The sequence below is a fragment of the Diprion similis genome, chromosome 1 (genome assembly GCF_021155765.1).
Source record: "Diprion similis isolate iyDipSimi1 chromosome 1, iyDipSimi1.1, whole genome shotgun sequence".
In the NCBI taxonomy this organism is placed as follows: Eukaryota; Metazoa; Arthropoda; class Insecta; order Hymenoptera; family Diprionidae; genus Diprion; species Diprion similis.
Genome location: NC_060105.1, coordinates 9,159,802 through 9,182,274, shown reverse-complemented (window position 1 = coordinate 9,182,274; position 22,473 = coordinate 9,159,802). Strand labels below are relative to the sequence as shown.

Here is a 22,473-nt window from a genome sequence, read left to right as displayed (position 1 = left end):
AATAAGTGATGAGAAGAAAAAAAAAAAGAGAGAGAAATGAAAAAAAGACAAAAACATTGACAGGAAAATCAACGTCTCGTCGTATATTTACAAAATTTAAATTGAGGAATGGCAGCCCTGGGCAGTGTTGTACGTTATCTGAATAATTCTATCTGAGATAATCGTCTTACATTAATAGATAATTAAATTTAATGTACTGATTTAAGCCTTATCTTTCATCTTCATCTGTAGATATCATTAGCTGTTTCATTTTCATCTTTTTTTTTACCGTGATGACGATTAACACCGCCTATTATTAGCGAAGCATTATAGACGATGCTATTCGGTGTTAGGATACTAATTCAATTTTCCGAAAATAGATAATTCAACAAAGACGTCCTTCTAATCAGCACGATGTGAAAGAAAAAATGAAGGATCGTTTGAGCCGAGAGAATTTTTTTATTGTTTATTTTGCGAAAGACATAAAATAAAATCAATTTGTTTGAAATAAATTTAGCTCGACTCAAATTAATCTTTTGTCATCTCAGAATTGAAAGTAAAAAAAAAAAGGAAATTGATTTGCAGTAACGATATATATTTTTCCACAAATCACAACGAAACATGGTTTCTTTCATGGGATCATCCAGATGATAATGAGGATAATCTTATTTATTATCAAGATAATTGCATATCTTTCATCTTATCTGGATGAAGTTGTACGTGAATAATCTATCAAGGGGACCCTCAAACACATGGTACAAATGAAATTTGAATGAAAAAATACGGCTTGGTTTCCGACACTCATTTTATTAATTTTTAATAATTATTTTATCTTTATAATTATAATTGTAAAGAAAGACAAAAAGGAAAAAAAAAAAACAAGAACAACCAGAAACCAAACCGTAATCCATAAATTTTCCGTTATCCTGACACTTGGGGCAAATATCTCTACAACGTGTCATTTGTACCATCTTCATCCGTAGATGACGATACTCGTCATCTTGCACAATTCACTGAACCAGGGATGACGTCGAGAGCTTTAAATCAGATAATACTTATCTCGGCCTGGCGTACATGACGTTGAACCTTTCGCTCTGACGTCTCGTCAACGCCGCTGCAGCCGGCGTCGAAATGACGACGTTTTGGGACTTGCCATGGAGCGTCGACGCGTTCGTCCCCGATATCGAGGGTATCAGGCCCTCCGTACTCGGGTGCTCATGGATCACCGTTTCTGTGACGTTATTCTCCGTCTCCGAGGGCAGTGAGTCCGGATCCGAACGCCTCTTTGACCTTTTGAATGCGCTCTCCGAGGCGAAATTCGACCCTGACGACGTCGGCCCGTTTCCTGCGAACGAGTGGAACCGGTGACGCCTCCTGGACGACGGTAAATTCGCCCGTCTGACCACCGTGCTCATCTCCTGCCCGTGGGATATCTCGTTTCCACTGTCTCGACGATTCAACGACTTCAACGAATCTTCGTAACCGCTAAAAGTTTTCAAGGGTTACGGATTAGACATCTCCAGAAATCGTACATTTAACGGCGTCTGATGTAAACCATTTTTTTGTTTTTTTTACCACTTTTCTTTTTCGTTTTTTTCATTGCGAATTGTTTCAGCTAATTCGTTTTGATCGGTTTCAAGGAGATATTGACAGAAAAGCTTTCTGCTTCTTATACTCGTTTTTCTGTTACTTTAGCGAGTCTTGTTTTTCGGATTTTAATGAACGGATTTGCACTGAATTCTTTGGGTGGGTTTCAAATTTTTTTTATAATATTTTACCAACACTTCGTGTGATTATAAATCCACCGTTTTACCGAGTATAAGAGATATTGAATATTCTTCGTAGAAATTTGGAAATTCACAGAATTTTGTGGGAATATTATAAACGATTTTTTTCCCTTCGTTTTCTATGTTGTTTATATAACTATAAGAATCCATGACGGTAATCAAGAATTCGCGAATATCTTTTCTGACATTGCTACGGTTTTTTTTTTTTCTTCTTCCTTTTACACAGAGTTAGCCAAATGCTTAATACAGACTTTTGGAAATTTGTGTATTTGAAGAGAAAAATTTCCTCAGAACCTTTTAGAAAGTGAAAATAACGATAAAGGTATTGAACTAAAAATCGGGCAGTGAGAGTTTGAAAATCAAACAAGTTTGGAAAATTTTCACTGAATAGGACTTGCGGGATAAAAATTCTGCTGCGTTTCTTCCTCCTTATTCCGATCGTGCGGGATTTTTAAGGCGCAAACTTGGTTTAAAGTTACTTTTTAGAGATCCTGTAAAAGACTGACTTGCTGCTTTCACCACTTGAAGGACTCGAGGAATGACTGCAGTGGCAAGTCCTCGCTACGATGCCTGAATCATGGCCGCTGGAGTGGAGCGAGGCTGCCGAAGCTTCCAACCCCGTCAGTCCCGTCAGACCTGACAATCCCCCGGGACCCGTTCTTCCCATCTGCTTTGCGTTGCTCGATCTGAAAAAAGGGTACTTCATTGGTCCTTTTGTTTCTCCTTTCTCCGGAGTTCAACGCAGGACAAAATACTCAGACGTGGTGCAACATTGGCCTCGTATACCGATCGAGCTTTTAACCGTACGAAAAGAAAGCCATGGATCGTTATCAGCGGTGGAAACCAATGCAAAGAAACTCAGTATATTCGTGACGATCGTTTTATACTTTGACGCAATTCAACGTACGTTTTGAACACGTCAATCTGAATCGTCGTATCTCAATTTTATGATCCACAAAAAACGTCTCGACGTTTAAAAATTTGTTTAGAACCCCAAATAACAAGATGTTTAATAATTTTTATCGGATATTTTGAGACTTGAGAAATGGAGAGTAAAAATTTTTAGCTAAGCAAAGACTGGTCCGAGTATCCAAGTCAGCGTCTTACGAACCCAGACATCAACATGATGGCGCTATAAAAAGCTAACCGTCTACGGTAATAAAAATTCGTTGTTGTAAAATTCCTATCAATATACACGTCTGCAGTTCTTCGAAATGTAATTTTCGTAATCCGGTGTTTAATTTTAGTCCCATGTAGTTACAAGGTGTGCCATTACATTCAGGGGGGCGGGGGAGGGGGAAGATGTAAGCTATAAGCAACGAAAAACGTTTCAACGCAATTAATATACAACATGGACTATCAAACCACGCTGTAAAGTTATGATATTTGTTCAACGTTGACGCGATCACAAGATATTCAAAGTAATAATTTATCGCTGAACAACACGATAACAGGATGAAAAAAAAAGCCTGAAAATTATTCAAAAAAAAAAAAAAAAAAGGTACAATCGTATGATTCGTTACTGGCAAATATTCAGCGCTTATATCATTTTCAAAAATTTTTACAAAAGTCGTAGCAGTTTGTAAAATTATTTTGGGATACTGTTGAATATTTGATTTTTGTTTTAAGGAATTCAAAGAGAAGAAGGGAAGAATCGAATGCTGTGATTAGTAAAACGCGTTTCGCGATTGACTAATCGTAAGTTGTTCCGATGTTTTTTCTTTCTTTCGTCCAGAGCGAAGTCGGCTTCTGGAACGAAAAATCTTTACCAGACATTTCGCTTTACGCCAAAAGACGTGTGGGTATAAAAAGTTGATTTGAATACGCGTTTAACGGTGCGTATGCAAATCGAAATTCTGACCTGTGAAACCTTACGCAGCTGGGTTCATGCTCGTACACTCCCTGGTGCCTGACATCCCTCTCGAATGACTCTGGCTCGTAGTGACGAAGGCCGTCGACGAAGGTGGGGAACATTCCTGGCTTCTGCAGGGTGCCGTTGGCATCGGCGAGGGCGAATCCGACCGGGGCTCCCGCCGCAAATATCGCGGCCTCCTGCTGCTGTCGGCTAATCAACAAATTTCATAACCGTCATAGTCTCGTCTCTGAACCTCGCTCTATTACCGTCTACAACTCTTTTATCAATTTTCTCAGAACCTGGACTGATATTGCGCCCTTTCATCCCGGCTTTCATCAATGGGAAGACAGAGGATATCATCGAAAAAGCGATCGTATAAACGCCAGTCAATAGTCGTAGACTCTTCACGCTTGATTTACTTTTTCTTTTCATTGCTTTTTGTTCTTATACTCTCGTGAGGAATGGATTTTAGATTTTAATGGATTATTTTGACGTGGAAGTTTTTTTATTTTTTTTTTTATTTTCTTTGAACTGAAACCTGTAACGATCTGAAACTGATATACAACCACGAACAGTTGTAAAGGTATGTATAGGCTCTAAATTTGAAAGTATTAACATCCGGCTTGGTTTACAAATATTTATAATCTTTCGTTGCGGATTTTTATATTCGGGTAGGAAGAAAAAAGAAAGGAAATTTGAAAAAAAGGCGTATAATGAACATGATGATAGAACAAGCGCGAATGTTTTCACTCGTTTACATTTTCTGGAGATTTATTAGATCGAAGTAAATCGGAAGAGAACCGTGTGCAAAAGGATGGTATAAAGAGCTTTCGGTGTTTGAAATTTGATTTTCTTCTAACCTTGACGTGTTGCTTTGCCAAAAGATTCTCTGTTTCGAGCAACAAAATGATTATCAAGCTCAGACATTCGTGAATCTATCTCAGATGTAAAGATATTATTTCATTTTTTATTTCTTCACTTTTTTGTTTATGTAGTATAAAAGTAAATTAGGATTGTACACGGAGTGAAATTTGTGCTTCATTTTTTAAACAATGTTGTAGAAATAGTTTACAGTTAATACCAAAATTATGATTCAAAAGTAAGCAAATTGAAGAGTTTTAAATAATTCACAACATAAATTTTCCGGTGCTTCAAAATCATAGGCTTGAAGAAAAAAAACATTATGCGTGTGGAATAAATAGACGTTGAACCGGTTTGTCTCATCGCGAATAACGAGAAAGACATACATCCATCACCGGAAATGCAATTCCAAGTGACAATATACCTGAGATAATGGCGAGGGGGGAAGGGGAGGGGAGGAACCTGATCCATCGATCATAGTTGAAGGTGTACGATATTCTTCGAAATCAACGAGTGTCGGTTAGCTTGAGATTGTATGGGTTGATTTTAAAGAGACGAGTCTTCGTTTACACACCTGTAAATGCAAAGTGAGTACGGAAAAAATGGAATTGGTGTGAAATAATTATTTAATTATTGTTAGGATTAATGGAGTTTTCGTCGATTGGAGGGTCAGGTTAAAATGGAACAATAAATCATGTCTAAGCATACATGGTACAGAAGGTCCAAAAGCAAGCAACGACAAATGTATTAAACAAGCGTGTTAGTAATGCCTGAACAAAATTACACATGCGTTGGTGTTATATATATATATGTATAATTGTATATATACGTGGTAAGTGAACGTGATGTGAATAATTAGAATTTGTGATTGTTTTTCTTTCTTTTTTTTTCAATTGTGCGTTTCCAAGTTTTTGAACATACTGCACCATGTATAGCGGGTCGTTAGATCTAATTATTATTGATTTTATTCGTACACATGCTTATTGGGTATCATTTATCCAGCGCACAGTTAAGTTTGTATTATTACAGCACGAATACTGGTACACTATGTCCAAAACATATCTACTTTCATTTAAAGTACATTTTTCAAGTTTTACATTTGGTTTATTATCATAACATTATACCGACGTTTTATAAAGATTTTATATACATAATCATAATTGATACATTTCTACTCTACACGAAAGACCTGTTCCTTGTCAACTGGCCAGGTTAACTTTTTCTCTCTCAGTTTATTCGGTCTAGTCTAGTGTGTCGATGGAAAAAAATGTGATTCAGTCGACACGGAAGGTCCTGTATTATGATTTTTGCATATGGCTTAGGAATAATGATGGCTAGTTGATGTTAAAATAAATAAAGTCAATTCTCGTCAAGATTATTTTTTCCGCGAGTACGTATTCGTGTGAGGTTGTGAAAAGTGGAGAGAAAATACACGCAAGCAGTTTTTTATAACGTGCTTAGAGAATTTCCTTTGAAATGATCCAGGATTTTTGTTTCGTTTTTTTCTTATTTTTTTTTTTTTTTTTTTTTTCACACACATTATCTTCAATATTCACAGACGTACAAAATTTTTGATAATAATCACCGAGTATAGAACTTAACACAGCACGTGTTTTATTTCTCCAAAGAATATACGAACTGATGGATATATAAAAATTTTTGTACATTTTTCTACGTACTAAGGAAAAAATAGTGAAACGAATATAATTTCTTTCAACGCCTAAGCGCGCAGAGTTTTTAGTAGCATCGAATAAAATGGTTGAATTCTCGAATCAATTTCTCGACAGCATGAAGTGAAAGTGAAAGAGGGGACGCGTACGATGGGCAGGTGAAAGCGAGGAAAAAGCAGAACCGCCTCAGCTGCTATGATTAATCAAACTTCGGACACGCGTCCTTCGCATCCTCCATCCTCACATATTGTCAACGTCCTAATCGAACTCGAAAAATCTATTTTATCGAAACGCCCGATCTCAGGAAACTTTCATCGGTTCATCTTTGAATCGAGTGACCCACTCAGAAAATTTATACTTATATATGCTAAAGCTGGACTTTCTCGAATGAAAACTTTTGCGGGAAAATCGTTCATCATCCAAGAAGATATTGCGCAACTCGATCGTTGAATATCAATGCAGGCAATTCTAGCGATATCAAAATGTGTGAAAAAAAATAAAATGATAAGAATTCGCAATTCCCGACTCAAAGTTGAGTATTTGTTGAATTTTTTTTTTTTTTTTTTTTCTTTTTGTTTTCTCTCTTTTTATTCTCGCAGTACGAAGAATTGCGACAAGTGAACAGGTCACAGGGTTCGCGGTACATTGCCAAGGTTGTGGCGTCCCCTACAAAAGGCAGATTAATCACGAACAATATAAGAAATATTAGCCACAAATGATATACCTGATATACAAGTTATTAGAAGACAGTAAGGAGAAAAAAAATTTAGATAGTAAAACGAAGGAACGCCTGAGGCGTAATTGCGTGGTTATGAATCGATGAGACGAGAGGGTCGTTAGGTCATTGCGTCATTCAAACGACACGGAACTGGCTTCTTATTATTTTGTCATTCAATCGACGCGATAGTTAGTTTGTCTAGTGAAAATAATAACGAGGAAAGGTTTCTACCGTTTATTTCTCCGCACGCATGTCACACAGAGTGCGGTCACAAGGGCGCCGACGAAGACGACGCATCCTAAGACTACGACCCCCACTTCCAGGGTCGACAGGAGGTACCTTTGGTTCGCCCTTTTAGGCGTGTTTCCGGCTATTTCAAGCACGTGGTACTTCTCCAGTTCACGTTTTATCTCCGACTTCTTGTTGTGAAAGACGCTAAACGAGGAAAAAGACGCACAATTAGTCAGATCCCGCAAAAGGTCGGGCGTTATGAATCGCCGAAAAATGCTTAACCAGAAAAATTTTTTTTTGTTTTTTATCGGTATTCAGAAAGGCATTTTTTAATTTTGCCGATTTTTTTAACGATTTGATACACTATACTAAATACTCATTCATAGATTTCTTACAAGAATTATAATTTTATTTTTTATTTTAATAGAAACTCAACGAAGATGCGAATGAAGTAATATATAGGAGTGACAAACGATCGGTCTTTCGTATTTTTTTCAGCTTTCTATACCGTTTCATTACGGAATTCGTTTGCATGGTATAATCGAACAGGTTCTATTATGAGTTTAAAGGCTTGATATTTTGAAATTTCAACATTTGGTATTCGACTGACTCTTGCTGAAAATTCTTCCAGTTTTTTGAACAGAGGAGAGATTGGAGACAGATTAATGTTACAAAGATCGCTCACTGTGGAGAAATCTATTATGTACTTCGTTACATTAGCAAATTTATGTACCGAAAATCGCGGACGCCATTGCTAAACACTCGATAACTCGAGAATTTTTTCACGATATTATTCTTAAAATATCATATGATTTTCCGTTAGATTTCACTCACTTGTGGAGGGTGTCCATGTCTATCATGACGTTGAGATGTGGATCGACGGCGTATAAATACATGTCCGTTCTGAAAGGGAAGGAAGAAAGATGGATATAAAACGGAGGAATTTATCCCTACGCGTCGCATAGATTTTGAATATCATATTAGGTATAGAATGTCATTTGAATTTGAATGGAACTTACGAGCCGGCATCGATCAAATTCTTCTCAATATGGGGTTCCAATTTTCTCACTCTCACATCCAAACCTGTCACGTTGCGAAGTATCCTGAAAATTTTACAGTGTCATACAGTTCAGTTTTATTTGCTGACTTTTCTTTTTATCTATTCAACTTTTTCATTCATCCATCCTTTTTTTCTTCAATGTCAAATTGAATAATACATCTCGTTAAAATCATCTCCGAAAGTCGTTATGAAGCACCTGAAATGCACGACCATCTCGTTCCTCTGATTTTCTTACCAACTCTATACAGCAGCGATTGTTTGCTGCCTTGCTACGTTTCCGAGGAATAAATTTGAATACGCTTATACGACTTCACCCCGCTGAATTGAATCCACAAATTTAATTTCCCGGGTAACCTGCCTCGAGGGTTACTCACTCCTTTATGTATATATACTCTTCACGTACCGCATCGACTCTAAGAGTTGCAATTATTTCAGGCGCGTTTTCAAGTCATTTTTTGCAAATTTGAATCACTTTTTTGTACTTTAAATAAATTCTTCGTTACTTTTATCGGTTTTTCGAATATTTTATATGTTACAGATGAATTTAGATCTGCTAAAAGTAACGGCATGACGGTTATTAATGATTCAACAGTATTTCAATTTTCTCAAAATCAGAGCATCTGATCAATGACCCTTTAAATCGGCTTATAGTCGTAAAAATTGCTTCAATTTTTTTTTATTCATACTTACGAGGTAATATTTTCAATTTGTCTCTCGATGTCGGTTGGTCTGTCACCCATAACCATAACGACTTGTTTGTGATCATCCAGAACGTAGACCTGTTTGAAAATAAGTTTTCCACATCGTTTACTAATATTTATTATTTTTTTTTTTAAATGTTTTCCTTCTTCTTTGCTACTCCGTTAAAAAATCCTACATATTTAATTCTAAAAACCTGTGGCTTGAATCAGCTACCTTAAAGTTTTCTTTTTTGTTTTTTCTTTTTTTATTTATTCGTTAAGCTTCCCCACGAGATATGAGATCTAGGCTGTTAACCCGACACCCACACGTTCGGTTTAAATTCCCGGAGCTCGTTTCGTGACTGAGCGTAAAGTTCCGTGTCACAGTTCACTGGTTCCTTACGATTTAAAACGGAGCGTTCACCTCCGAGCAGCAATTCTCTCTGTAATCTTTCCGAACACCTGTAGGACCCCGCCAGCTCGTTTCACTTCGAGAAGGTCTCCGAAGGTCGTGCCAAGCGAAAGTACGTCCTTGGAGTTTATTGTGCGTTTTTTAAAGACGCGCAAAGAATTTTCTGCTTTTATTTTCAAATTACTCAGTCACGTTTCGCTTCTTTTATCGATCTATTTTTTTAATTTTTTTTCTTCTGCTCATAACAGCCAGTCTGTCTTTACCCCGCGACGTAAATTCCGGTGCGCAGCATCGGAGATTTCCGGTAAACGACTCGGGCGAGAAACGAAATTGCCGAAGAAATTTTTGCAGCATACTGTATACGTATAAACGCGAGGTAACAGCTTGAGCTGAGCTGAGAGCTTTAAATTTCTGGCCAAAATTGCTGTGTGTGTGTGGAATACTCACAAAAACGTTGGCTATGCTGCTACGGCCATCGTCTGCACCAGCTCTATCCGTGGCCTTGACATCGAAGCCAAAGACGCGGCCGGCGTCTCGTGAAAAACTACCCACCGAACGGACTTGACCACTCAGTGGGTCAATGGCAAATCTTGGCGCATCCTCTCGGCCAATAATCTGGTAACGTATATCTGCGTTTGTTCCCTCGTCCGGATCCTCTGCCTTAAATGAAATATTAACGTTGCTTTTGTCATTTCTTTGCGGTTAAGACATCGCGGTCATGGGAACTCGAATTTCTAGTCGGATTATCTTTTCCTCGGGGGTGGGTTCATCGATCTGATATTTTGCGCGATCGAAACCTCCTTAATTCCCTCCCCCCCCCCCCCTTGTTTTTGTTTTTTGACACGAACAGAATAATAGAAACAAAATAAACTCTTCGCCGAGTTTTTTTTTTTTTCTTAGACTCACTCGCGATTTTGACTTGACTGTCAAATCGGTTCATTTTACCAGAGAGTGAAAGGCCAGATTGATTTCATAAAAATTAAAGTTCTTAAGGTCATAAAATCAACCATACAACTGTTTGTCGAACGTAATTTCAAGCCGACATAATTGAGACGAAAGACATCCTTCTGGAACTGGAGACCTGGATCACTAAAGCGATATAATATGAGAAAGTGATTACCTCAACCCTCATAATTTCGTATCCGTAATGCGCAGTCGTCGGAATAGCGGCGACCATCGGACGTCCGTCGGACTTGAAACGAGGTGGGTTATCGTTGACGTCCTTAACCCTGACGACGATCTTAGCCTCGTTGAATTCAAGCCCGTTAAGCCTGTCGTCTACCACGGGATAAATCATCGCCGACATGGCGCGTCCATTCTTAACCCTGTCCACTCTAACCTTCATTTCGTAAAGTTCTTTGCTCTCTCGATCGAGGGGCGAGATGAGGAGGAGGGTGCCGTTGTGGGGGTCGATAGTGAAGCGCTCCTTGATCTCCAATTCCGTTGACGCGAGGGTGTAGTGGACGTGTTGCTGACGGAATGAGTCCGACAGGTTCAGCTGTACCAGCTTGAAGGGTACGGGATGGTTTTCTGGAACTTCGACCTCGTAGTACCGGTGCTGAAAGACGGGGCGCCTTAACTCCTGGCCGTCTTCTGGATCGACGACGTTCACAATCAACATCGCGGTGGAAGTCAAACTCGGCGATCCGAGGTCGCTTGCTGTCACGGTCACGTTGTGAAGACCCTGAGCCTCGTAATCGAGCTGAACAATGGTCTTCACGAGGCCCTCCTTTCCCTCGATACTAAAGTACCGACTGGAGTTCTGCCCGTGAGGAATGTCGAACAGGACCAATCCGTTCCCGTTTCCAACCAGGTCTGAGTCGTTTGCGCGCAGCTTCGCGATCACCGTTCCTACCGGGCTGTTCTCCGGCACTGAGGTACGATAGACCGGGACCGGAAGCTGATCACCTATGCCCTTCCAGACGTCGTCGAAGCCCCAGAAGAGCGGAGGATTGTCGTTAACGTCGAGGACGTTCACCTGGACCAGAACTGAGGTTGTCAACTGCTCGGTACCGCGGTCGCTGGCCGTCACGTTGAACTCGTACATGTCGATCGACTCGCGGTCCAGCATTCCAGACACCCTGAGGACTCCGGACTGCTCGGAAATGGAGAAGGGCACCTGCAGCGAACCGGGGACCAGGGTGTACGAGACGACGGCGTTGCTACCGTGGTCCGCGTCAACGGCCTCGACGGTACCGATGGCGTGGTCGTGGTACGAGCCTTCGGGAACGCTGAAGAGGTACCAGGACTTCCTGAACACCGGGGAATGGTTGTTGACGTCGGTAATGAAGAACTTGAGCGTCACGTTGTCGAAGAGTCCACCACCGTCGACGGCGACGATCGCCAAGACGATCTCACGACCAGCCGGAAGCGCTTGGGAAACTGATACTTCGCCGGTACTGGTGCTTATCACGAAATGGGCCTTCGGCGTTTGGCGAAGTCGGTTTTCCCCGAAGGTTTCGTTCGCTATGGCGTAGGTCACCTCACCGTTCGTACCCTCGTCCTTATCCAAAGCTACCAAACGGATTATCGGCGTTCCGAGAGTCACGTTCTCCGGTATCGTAAGGAAGGGCGCTTCGTCGTCTTCCCCGTTGTCACCGGACCAGCGTTTTCCGGCGAGCAGACGCTCCTTCATCGACTGATTCGCGACCTCGATTCCCAGGTCAGGGAGTATCACCATCTGAGTAAAGTTTGGCGCGTTGTCATTCTCGTCGGTTATAGTCACTATTAGTTGAGCCTCGGAATGCAGGTTAGCTGAAAGTACAGACAACGTCGTTACCATGTCGAGCACGTCTCGATTCATCGTAGTTTCTTCAACTCATAGTGCAATTCTGAAGTTATTGTCAAGTTTCCACAACCGGCACGGTGCTTTTTACAACGGTACCAAATGGTCGTGGTCTTTTACACAAAGAGCTGATTTTCACTTACCCTTATCTCTCGCCACCAGGCTTAGATTGTAAAACGGCCTCGCCTCCCGGTCCAACAAACCCTCGGCGTCTCCCTTGAAGAACACGCGACCCGAGACCTGATCAATTGTGAACAATTCACTCCCTTCCCCGTGAACGGTTATCGCGAAGTTCTGGTTACCACCGTCGTCCGGATCCTTCGCCGTAATTCGCCTCGTCAATGCCACTTCTGTACCCACTGGACTGTTCTCTTGGATACGACCCTCGTATACCGGAATATCGAACATTGGCGCGTTGTCGTTCTCGTCCTCAACGATCACGGTCACCTGAGTCAATTAGCACAAAAATTATTTCAAGATACTCGATGACCTTTGGAATATATTGCATTTTTCTGGTTATTTCGAGCGTGGAGGACTTCGACTGTTTTCTAATTAAACCAGTCTGGGTTCTGATCAATCAAATTCAGGGCTGAAAAAACTCACCTGGAATATTCCAACGCCTTTTGCGTTGTCAGCAATTACTGTGATGCTATAATTTTCCCGAGTTTCTCGGTCCAGACCTTTTGGCGTGTAGAGAGTACCTTCGTCGGTGATGGAGATGTCCGGTACATCCTGCTGATTCGCGATTAGGAAGCTGATGTTGCGGCTTGAATTGGTGCCATTATTTGGTAATACTTGACCGATGAAGGCGCCGGGCATATTCTCCTTCACGTGAAAGACAAGCGGCATTCCGGCCGTTCTTCTGTGGTGAAAAAACGATGTTGGAGAATAAAAACATCTGACAAATCGACCGCTAAGTAGCGGTGATTAATTTCATCCTCATTCGATCCGACTGATCGTGGGGTTGGCGTTTTTATTACCAGGCAGGAAGACCCGGAGGCAGTTTGTAAACTGTAACTAGATCATGATATGTTGCACTAGCGTGCAGCTACGAGGAGTGAAAAATTGGAAGAGAAACGGAGCAGGTAGTAGATGGTCGCGGAGTGATAAGCATAAAAATTAATCACCACCTTGACTGAAACAACATATATAACGCCGCCCATCGTACTAGCGACGAAATTAAGAAGACTGTTACAATTATATTTACATTACGCAACGAAGCCAGCCAGCTTTCGTCTGAGAAACCGTCTTACGATGGACACGGATCGGCCTGCTTTAAGCCGTGTTTTCACTTTCTCGCGTGAAATAAACACCGAGCTATACCGCTTCGAGAGCTCTCTTGATAAATCATTCTGTAAACGGTTGGTAGCTAAACGCGCCACTTGGCTTCCCCTTGAATTACGGTTATTAATTACCCTCACTTACTGCGTAAATATTCCCCGCTCGTCCCCGGGGTCCACTACGTGGATCGAGACGTTTGTTACGATCATTAAGTCCCGCTCGTCCGTAACTTGAGCTTCAAAGTCAAACAGCGATCTGTCGTACTTCTCGATCTCGTCGATCACTGTTATCGTCCCCGATCGTTCCTCCACTGCGAATGGCACTGTAACAGATTTTTCAGTTTCTATTTACTGCGAACTCAAATTTTATCTTCTCATTCTCTTAGGGAACGAAGGAAAAGCGACGTACGACTAAGAATTAGGGGTTCATTTCTTACCTCCTTCGTAGTAGCTGTGCAGAAGATCGTAAATCAGGTCATCCTTCGGCACTGCGTCGTTGACTCGAATTTGCCCGACGCTGGTACCGATGCCAACATTTGCACCGACCCAAAACTCGTAAGGTGACCCGATAAAATCGGGCTCCCCGTGTTTTTGCCCTGGAGAGAATCGAAGAAAAGTTAATTTATCATGTTAGCAAATTTATTCTTAAAATTGGTTCACCCTAATAATGCAAAAACCACGACGAGTTGGATGTTGGATTTGACACCTTTTTCAAAATCCCCTCGTATTTCAAGTCTTCTGACGTATGCGTCTCGCTAACCCTCTTGCATTACCAATTAAGACTTTTTGCTACCCGGATTAGGGAGGAAAACCCCTGCAATTCGTTAAGTCACGTACCTAACTCACGTTGTTTTAATCCGTTTTTTACGAAAATTTGTTTCCAAGAGTTTTCAGGGTCGCTGATTCCGACCCTGAGGTCATAACTTACGAGCCATACGATTATGCAATTCTATGCGAAAAGGCAATGGAGTAGAAGATTGAAAGTCGTCGATGTCTCTCAGGATTTTACTCGTAGCAATCAATCTCATTCGTGCAATTAGAAGCTAAAGAAAGAGGATGACGAGAATCACGTAAAATCGACTTACCTCCAGAGCGGAAGACTTCCACGGTGACGACCGCCAACGAGAACCGCCTTTCGCTAGGATTCGCGGGCTGATCCACCGCCTCTACGAAGATCGCGTGTCGTCCTTCGATCACCGGACTTTCAGCGACGGAAATGACTCCTGTATGGGCGTCTACCCTGAACGGCGTGCGAGCCGAACCATTCCTCTGATTCTGGAGGTGGTAGAGAACCATTCCGTTCCTGTCCAGGTCGATGTCGACTGCCTGAACCTGGCCGACGACGGTTCCAGGTGGAGAGTCGCTCGGCAGCATGAATTCGTACAGGTTACTTGGGACGAAGGTTGGATTGTTGTCGTTGGCGTCAAGCAGGGTGACTTCAACCTCGACGAAGGGAGACCTGCCTACCTTCTTCACGACGCTTGGACGGTGCTCGCGTGCGAACACCTTCATCCTGAGGGAGCTCTGTTGCTCCCGGTCCAGATGGCTCTGATCGCGTACCGTCAGCCACCCGGACTTCGCCTCGAGGGCAAAAGCTCCTGAAGAATCTTCGAGCTCGTAGTCAAAGTCAGCGTTCTCGCCCTGGTCCCGGTCGACGGCGACGACTTGGAGGACGCTGAAGCCGTTGGGGAGGTTCTCGACGATGCTGATGTTGCAGAACTCGACCTCGAACTCCGGCAAGTTGTCGTTTAGGTCAAGAACCTCGACCTCGACTCGTGCCAGCGTTGTTCGTAGCGGATTGTCCATTTGCGAGGCCTGAATCTGCAGCGAAAACGCGTTTCCTGGCAAGCTTCGCTCCGCGTCCAGGTCGATCTCTCGCTCCAGGAACAGCGAACCGTTCTCCGGGTTCAGGTGGAAAAAACCCCGCTCATTTCCAGCCGTCAAGTCGTAGCGGATCCGGGCGTTGATGTCCCGATCCTGATCCAGCGCTAGGATTGGCGGCGTGAAATTCAGCTCCAGGTGGATCGGCCGGTCCTGAGATCATTGACGGGATTTTAGACGGTGAATATCGCCGCGATTTCGATACAATGATTCAGATTATAACACCGCGTAACAATGGTGACATTAACTCGAATCGAGGCATTGTTCCTTCAATTTTTAGATCCAGTAATAGATAAACGGTTGTCTGAACATCGTGGATTTCCTTTCACAGAAAGAAAAGATTTTGTTCAACGGTCAAATTGCTGTGTCTAATCTCAGGCCAATGACACCTGCAGATTAAAATCGATTCTTCTGCTATCTGTGACTGATACTTTCGGTATCGACGCAGTATCGGACTTTGTTCTTTCGGTATTGCTAGATCACGTTTATCACGGCTTTGTGCACCATTCACTTTCACATCGTGTCGGAATGTGAGTACCTACTGCTAAAGTCCTTTCAATGGGTAAAAATATTTGTATACCCCGTTCTCGTGTTCGATACGTATCGTAATAGTGAGGTAAAAGGCTGTACCGCATTGTATTGACGGTTTGTTTATGTGCATAATTGAGAGACAGCGTATTGCTAAAAAGATGCAAAGTCACCTGCTTAGTTAAAAATTACACAATAGAACCGTTTAAAATATATTTTTTCACAATCTAGCTTTTGACGGCAATTGAACTCATTGTCAATTCAAATGAACAAACTTCTTGTCAGTTCATTTACTTTTCGTTATGTATACAACTTTCTACAACTATAAAATTCGTACTAGGCACAGGTTTTGATAATATTCTGCTTGTCTGATAAAGTATTTGAGGATAATTAGTTGAAGATTCCAAAAAGTCGATATTACAACTTTAACAACCATTCAGATCAGTTCGGAGGAATCCATTTCAATAGGAATGCCTGTTACTTTTCTAGTCCTTCGTTAGAACCATAAAAAAACACACACACAAAAAAAACTTGTAAGTTATTACTAGTGTCGGTTTTATTTTACATTTTTTCAACCACTTACCAACATTGGATAAAACTCGTATATCTGAGTTCTATAAACATCTTGGGTAAACCTTGGATTCAAATCGTCGCTATCTGAAACAAGGACGGTGACGGTGGTGTTGCTGGTTCTGCTCGGTATCCCTCGATCCTGAAAGTCGAACGTTTTCCTCATTAATTATACATCGCACTCAATCATCGCAACTCAGGGAATTAAATCTTTCATCAATTACGTTAGATGCTTCAAATGCCGGAACAAAATGGCCATGTTCACTTCTCAAAATGTATTTCAGCCGCGAAGATTATTCCAGTTCATCTCATCAATGGACAATTTTAGTGCGCAATGTGCTTTTGCGTGTCATCTAACCTGATTCTTCGAACTTACCGATGCCATAATGGTGAGAATGAATTCCCTGTCCCCAGCATCGTAGTCCAGCTGTTTTACCAGGACAAGTTCGGCTCTGTAACCGGAAGCAAGAGCAAATTTTCCCTCTTCGTTACCCCGCACAATTGTATAGTGAACTTCGCTGTTCTGGGTGTTAAGCTTGTCCCTGTCGATGGCGTGAATTCCTCGGAATATCGTCCGACCTTAAAATTTCGAAAACTTCTGTTGTAACCGAAGTGACGAACGACTGCAGATGCAATCCACAGATGAAATGTTACGTTTTTTTTTCACTCACCAACTGGCGCAAGTTCGTCAATCGTGACGTGATATGGAGCGTCGATGAAACTTGGAGAGTAGCTGTTAACGTCTTCGACAAAAACCGTCACCGACAAGTGCGCTGATACCTGAGTAATGGAAAGTGATTTCGAAAATTTTTAGTCATCGTCTTTCTCGTCGCATCGACGCGTTAGTTCCGTTAAATTTCACGGCTCAATGAGATATTGACGATTTGATTTCTATGGGAAAAATTTAAGAAAGGCAAAAATGTTTCTCGCCGATCTTGGCCTCGCTATGCGGGTGTACATAGGAAATGGGCGTATTGCTAGGCGAAATTGAATGGTTCATTGTCAATTGAGTGTGTAAGAAGGAGAATCTAGGTTGAATACCGCGGCGTGCCCCATATATTGTCGAATCAATAAACCATTTCCTACCGCTTTCTTCAAATGATCTCACGAGCTAAGCATGTGACCCAGTAGAGACTCGGTTATTATAAACTCTGCAGCCGTACAGGATGAAAATTAAAGTTGGTCAAATTCCTGTCTATTATTCTAATTATACATTCGACTTATTGTTCGACTTTTTTTATACATACCTGTGAATTACCCGCCCCCATAGCGTTGCAGACGACGCGAAATTTCAGCACATTTCGTAGTGCTTCCGCCTCTTGTGGGTCCTCTAATGACCGGGCGAGAATTATGGCCACGTGCGTTGCGTTCAGTTCTTTGTAAGAAAAATATCTCGCATCTTTTTCCTGAAAAAAATTTACCCCTTTTGTTTTGTTCTAAGATTAACGCCTTGACTTTTTATTTGATTTCATATTATACGAAAGTTGTCAGTTTTCAAACGTTAACGGGAGCCGCTGCGGACTGCTGGCGTCTAATAAATGGAGCATGGCGTGGTGATCGTTTTTACAATAAAACGATCAAATACCGTACCTGTTCCAGTTCGGCTGTTTCACTCTATAAAGCAACGCCTTTACTTTACGTTTGAAATAGATTTTTCCGCAGGGGGAGAAAAAGCGTGAGTTAAAAGCGGCAAACTTTTACCGATCTCCATCTTACAGCCAAAATCCGATACGACCAAATCGCCAACTCTCACGGGGTGTCCGAAATTAAGAGAGTGAATTTACTTTGTAATTCTGCCTCGCAATTTGCAACGAAATAAAATGAGAGGATATCCGAGGTCTTGAAAAAGTCAATATCTTGTATCGCGCTTTTTTGAATTTTTGGTTCGTCGAGTTTATCTCGATAAGGACACCCGTTACGTGGGTTAGATTTTTGGCCGTCTCGGCGTTGTTGATTGGAGACTTAGCGAACCTTGTCAACCGGCATTATGGCAAGATGCTTCCTGGGATGAACTTCCAAAGTGAGAACTTCGTGCTCCCTTGGCAAATTCCCCGGCAGCCTGACGAACTTCTGGAATTCCCCGATGGGGTAAAATTGACATCCTGCGAACAAAGCCAGCCCAGAGGACCGTTATCCGCGATCAGTAAGTCTTAATTAATTGCACCGCCACCTCGAGTGTTTCGTATCTCATTAAAAACTGATGTCAACTCAGTTTCGCTTTCTTATACGTCTATCCTATTTACGGCAATCGAGTCGTTACTGAAATTTCTCGGATTTAAATAAGGATTAGAACGAGAATTGCGTAATGTAATTCATTATTCAGATGGCTAAGCCTTAATTTATAAGCGTCGGTTTCCAGATACGCCCATACTTTCATTTTCGTTACAATTTTTACGACTGTCTCTCTCAAACCGACGATTTTTTTTTTTTTTTTTTCGTCATTTTTCTATACTTTCATATTCAAACTTATACAGCGTTCGATTTAACGTTTAATCTTCGATCTTTTACGTATTAGTTGCAGCCTGTGTCAACATCACGCGATACGTTTACACACCCTCCTAAATTGTTATGAAAAAAACATTCCTCTTTCATTTACGGTAAGGTGATTAATTTTAACTCTCATATACAGCCGTGAGTTTGTTCCAATAAATTACACTCGAAATTCTCGTTCCTCCTGTATTTCGCTCTGTCTCTCTCCCTCTCTCTCTCTCTCTCTCTCTCTCTTTCTTAATAAGCATGAATTTAATTTAAGTATTTTTTACTACGTAACACGCATTTCTATTTTTCTAATAATTGAAAACTCCACATTGTAAATACATGCGTGTTGTCCTTAGGGGGAATATTGCCTTAGGACATCTTGAATAAACGCTTTTCTCTTTCTCTATCTTTCTCTTTGGTCACGAAAAAAAAAAAAAAAACTTAAATAAGACCATTAAACAATTTAAGAAGAGTGCACTACTGCATTATGCGGACGAAAAAACGTAATTAATTGTATCAGGGTGAACTACTTTTTTTGACAAACGTTTTTCATTCGACTACCTACACTTACGGCAATTTTTACGTCAAATCCTCGATGCAATTTTTTGTCAATCACAGATTCCAATGATCAAATCAAGGCGAAAAATCAAGATCACTTCTGGGTTATGGCTAAAAAAACTGTAACAGTTTGCAAGGATTCTATGGCTTGAAGGTTCAGTCACAGCGGCTGCGTGTCAAGCGTTTAATTGCACGCATACACGTTCAATTGCGTCGTGATTATTATACGTCTACCTGCTGCAGCTCGGACGATGGTGAAAGGGATCTCGGCGTTTTACGAGTTTGAATATTTTTTTCACCACCGTACGCGTGTCACTCCTTTTACTTTCAATCATATTCTCGGCCATCGCGCTGATCATTTAGCAAAGTTTAGTGTTTTCCGTGTTTCGAGATATAAATCCTGTGATGATTTTATTTTTAAGAATTTGTCAAAATTTTTGTTCACATTTACACAGAGTTTTTGACAGAAATTCTCTTAGGCTTTTGAACACATTCAACGATAGATGAATATTGAAACTCTGTTTTAAACAAGAAAAAAAAACCGTGAAAATTTACCCTTCGAGCATTTGCAAAGAAAAAACGAAAAGACAGCGAGGAAAACGTAAAAAAATTAACTCGACATAGTCTATTCGAAAAATGCAGAATGCAGCAAGGAAACGATTCTGAATACCTTTTTTTCACAGATTTCTGTCGATACACTTGGCAGAGTTAATGAGAAAAAAAAACGCTAATTAATTATCATTTATGTCATCAATTTCACTTCTTAAAACACAATTTTTGTGCTCGTAAATGCACAAGGCTGGAAGTACACGTTATAGTCGAAACAAGATATGTGCAGTACAAACTGAGAATGAATGAATTTGTGTTGAAAGTACACCACGAAATGCAATGATTTTACTTTCGATATTGAATTTCATTATGCAATACACATACACGTACAAACTTCTACGTGCATTCAATTCCTTTGTTCAAAGTTTTTCCATCAGTATTTTTGCTGCGTTGAAGAAGCCTTGCAAGAATAACTTCGATTAATGTTGATTCCCTTTATGGTACCAAATTTGCATGATTCATTTGTCCAGTATGTCTATGACTGACTTATTTTCTTACGTTTGTTTTTTTTTTCTCTTTTTCTCTTTCAATTCACACGTTCGTTGTTGTACATTGAATACTAAGCGATAACAATATAAGTCCTTATAATGCAAATTCGAATATAAAATCCAGATCTACTAAGTTTTTATTTAGTTTAAAGCAATTTAAAACTGAACATCGATATTTAAGCCTCTTTAGGTATGCATTTTGTATTTCTGAAGAGACCTTTTCTGGCTCATTAGTAATATAATAATTCGGTCGGTATTCCATATATATATATATATATAATATACACGCCGATCTTGTAATTAAAATAATGAAAGGTACCGATTTTCGAGCAAGCAGCCTTCTTCGCAAGAGAAGACATTATCTCATGCATTATTCACCCGATTCAATGGCACCGTCGCTGTCGTAGATAATCCTCTACTACTGCATGTTATACCACCCACCACACTGAATAGCCTTCGCTTCCGGAGCGAGTCTAGCCGGTATATTCAAGATAATTAATGAATGCTCACTCTCATTGCTCCTTTTTCGCTTTTCCTATTGCCCTGTCTTTATACTTGGAATATTCAAAATTGTAACAAAATTTCACTGAAATTAAATTAAAAGAAAGGTTTCGACGATTAAGGAATGATTCTTCTCGAAAAATATACAAGGCGGCATTTTTTTTTTATTTTTTTTATTTTTTTTTTTTTTTCTACATTAAAACTAACCCAGTCGAACTACATAAAATTACAAATTGTTGAATTACTATTTATTTAGCGATTATACAGCGACTCGTATTTTGTAGTAAAGACTTTCAATCAATCCGTACGTATCACGTGCGCTTGTAATAATATCTGGAGCGCTGGATCGGTGAATTTTTGATTACATCAGAATCATGGTAGGTACGTGGTAATTGAACGGTGATAATCGGTGTGTGACGAGGGAATCGACGCAGCCGCAACTCTGAGGTGAAACATTTTTTCTTTAATACCTGCTCGAGAAACGTTTTATAGAAAGTCGACGGTTTTACGATAGCCTCCCCCCCCCCCCCCCCCTCCCGTCCCCTCATCCACCTCAACCGCCTTCGCCGCCTCCGCGTCACCAGGCCAGTCGATCGTTTACATCTGCATCTGTTGCCCAACACTCTCATCATCTCGAAGCCGGCGGGCGAGTCTTATTAAGTATTTATAACTCGTTCATTCTGAATATGCATTATACACACACACATATATATATATATATTTATATACCGGCAGCCAAACGCTTCGTAACCATACGAAACTTGCGGCGATTTTATTGCCGATCCCGCACCGATCGGCACCTGCCTCTGGTTTTCTGTACTGGACAGAAACGTTGCTTTTATATCATTGACGGGAAGCCGATTGGCCGAGTGGCATTCGCTAATTGCACGAAGACAGTCAGTGATCGGTGACCCCGACTGACCATAGACCCTCTCAACCGATCTTACACGATCACCGGCATCAGCCTTTAAGGCTTCCGCTGATAAATATCAAGCCGTTTTCTCCACTAGTTTAATTACTCTCTGGCACGTGATAATTTGCAAGCCACATTCGTTATTCGTACGTATCCAACACGGCTGTGAAATAACTTGTAATGCATAATTCCGCCATTTATACCTCGACTCTTGGACGTGATTAGTTTATTTTTATTTTATATTATTTCTCGTTGGAGAGGAAGGCAAAAATCTTTTTTGGAGGTGTAACTTGGTTCTTGGTCTTCGTTTTTTTTTTTTTTTTTTTTTTTTTTTTTTTTTTTTTTTGCCAAAACTACCGCATCACGTTTCCATTTACATATGCCATGCGGTAGTAGTCGATATACCTTTTCAACGTCAAATGGAAACAATGGCGCCATGGTTTATCGTCATTGTTATAGCAGATCTGGCTTTTCTTTACACTATCAATGGGAAACTAGCATCCTTGACAGTGGTAATTAATGAGATAACTGTTTTATTGCCCTGTCGGTATAAGGCCGCGATGTAAGAAGTGCATTGTGGGAGGTACGGGACCTCAATCTCACGATACCGAATGCTAATTGTGAGAACA

The 22,473-nt window shown here is 40.9% G+C and overlaps 1 protein-coding gene across 4 annotated transcripts in view; it reads right to left on the bottom strand.

The window, feature by feature from the left end:
• Positions 1 to 957: 957 nt before the first annotated feature.
• LOC124405464 (cadherin-89D) overlaps positions 958 to 22,473 on the bottom strand; it is a 46,424-nt gene continuing 24,908 nt past the window's right edge. For 2 of the 4 annotated variants that reach the window (XM_046880363.1, XM_046880371.1), the window contains exons 3-21: positions 18,269 to 18,399; positions 17,545 to 17,703; positions 16,969 to 17,077; positions 16,674 to 16,876; positions 16,311 to 16,439; positions 14,404 to 15,352; positions 13,756 to 13,914; positions 13,464 to 13,641; positions 12,642 to 12,900; positions 12,182 to 12,485; positions 10,374 to 12,007; positions 9,701 to 9,913; positions 8,852 to 8,940; positions 8,121 to 8,204; positions 7,936 to 8,004; positions 7,102 to 7,305; positions 3,628 to 3,831; positions 2,246 to 2,452; positions 958 to 1,464 (exon numbers count right to left, since the gene is read on the bottom strand). In XM_046880363.1, coding sequence (XP_046736319.1) covers positions 1,035 to 1,464; positions 2,246 to 2,452; positions 3,628 to 3,831; positions 7,102 to 7,305; positions 7,936 to 8,004; positions 8,121 to 8,204; positions 8,852 to 8,940; positions 9,701 to 9,913; positions 10,374 to 12,007; positions 12,182 to 12,485; positions 12,642 to 12,900; positions 13,464 to 13,641; positions 13,756 to 13,914; positions 14,404 to 15,352; positions 16,311 to 16,439; positions 16,674 to 16,876; positions 16,969 to 17,077; positions 17,545 to 17,703; positions 18,269 to 18,399 — 5,714 coding nt within the window. In that variant the 3' untranslated portion in view covers positions 958 to 1,034. The remainder of the gene's footprint in view (positions 1,465 to 2,245; positions 2,453 to 3,627; positions 3,832 to 7,101; positions 7,306 to 7,935; positions 8,005 to 8,120; positions 8,205 to 8,851; positions 8,941 to 9,700; positions 9,914 to 10,373; positions 12,008 to 12,181; positions 12,486 to 12,641; positions 12,901 to 13,463; positions 13,642 to 13,755; positions 13,915 to 14,403; positions 15,353 to 16,310; positions 16,440 to 16,673; positions 16,877 to 16,968; positions 17,078 to 17,544; positions 17,704 to 18,268; positions 18,400 to 22,473) is intronic. The other 2 variants (XM_046880380.1, XM_046880390.1) reach the window with 2 other exon arrangements.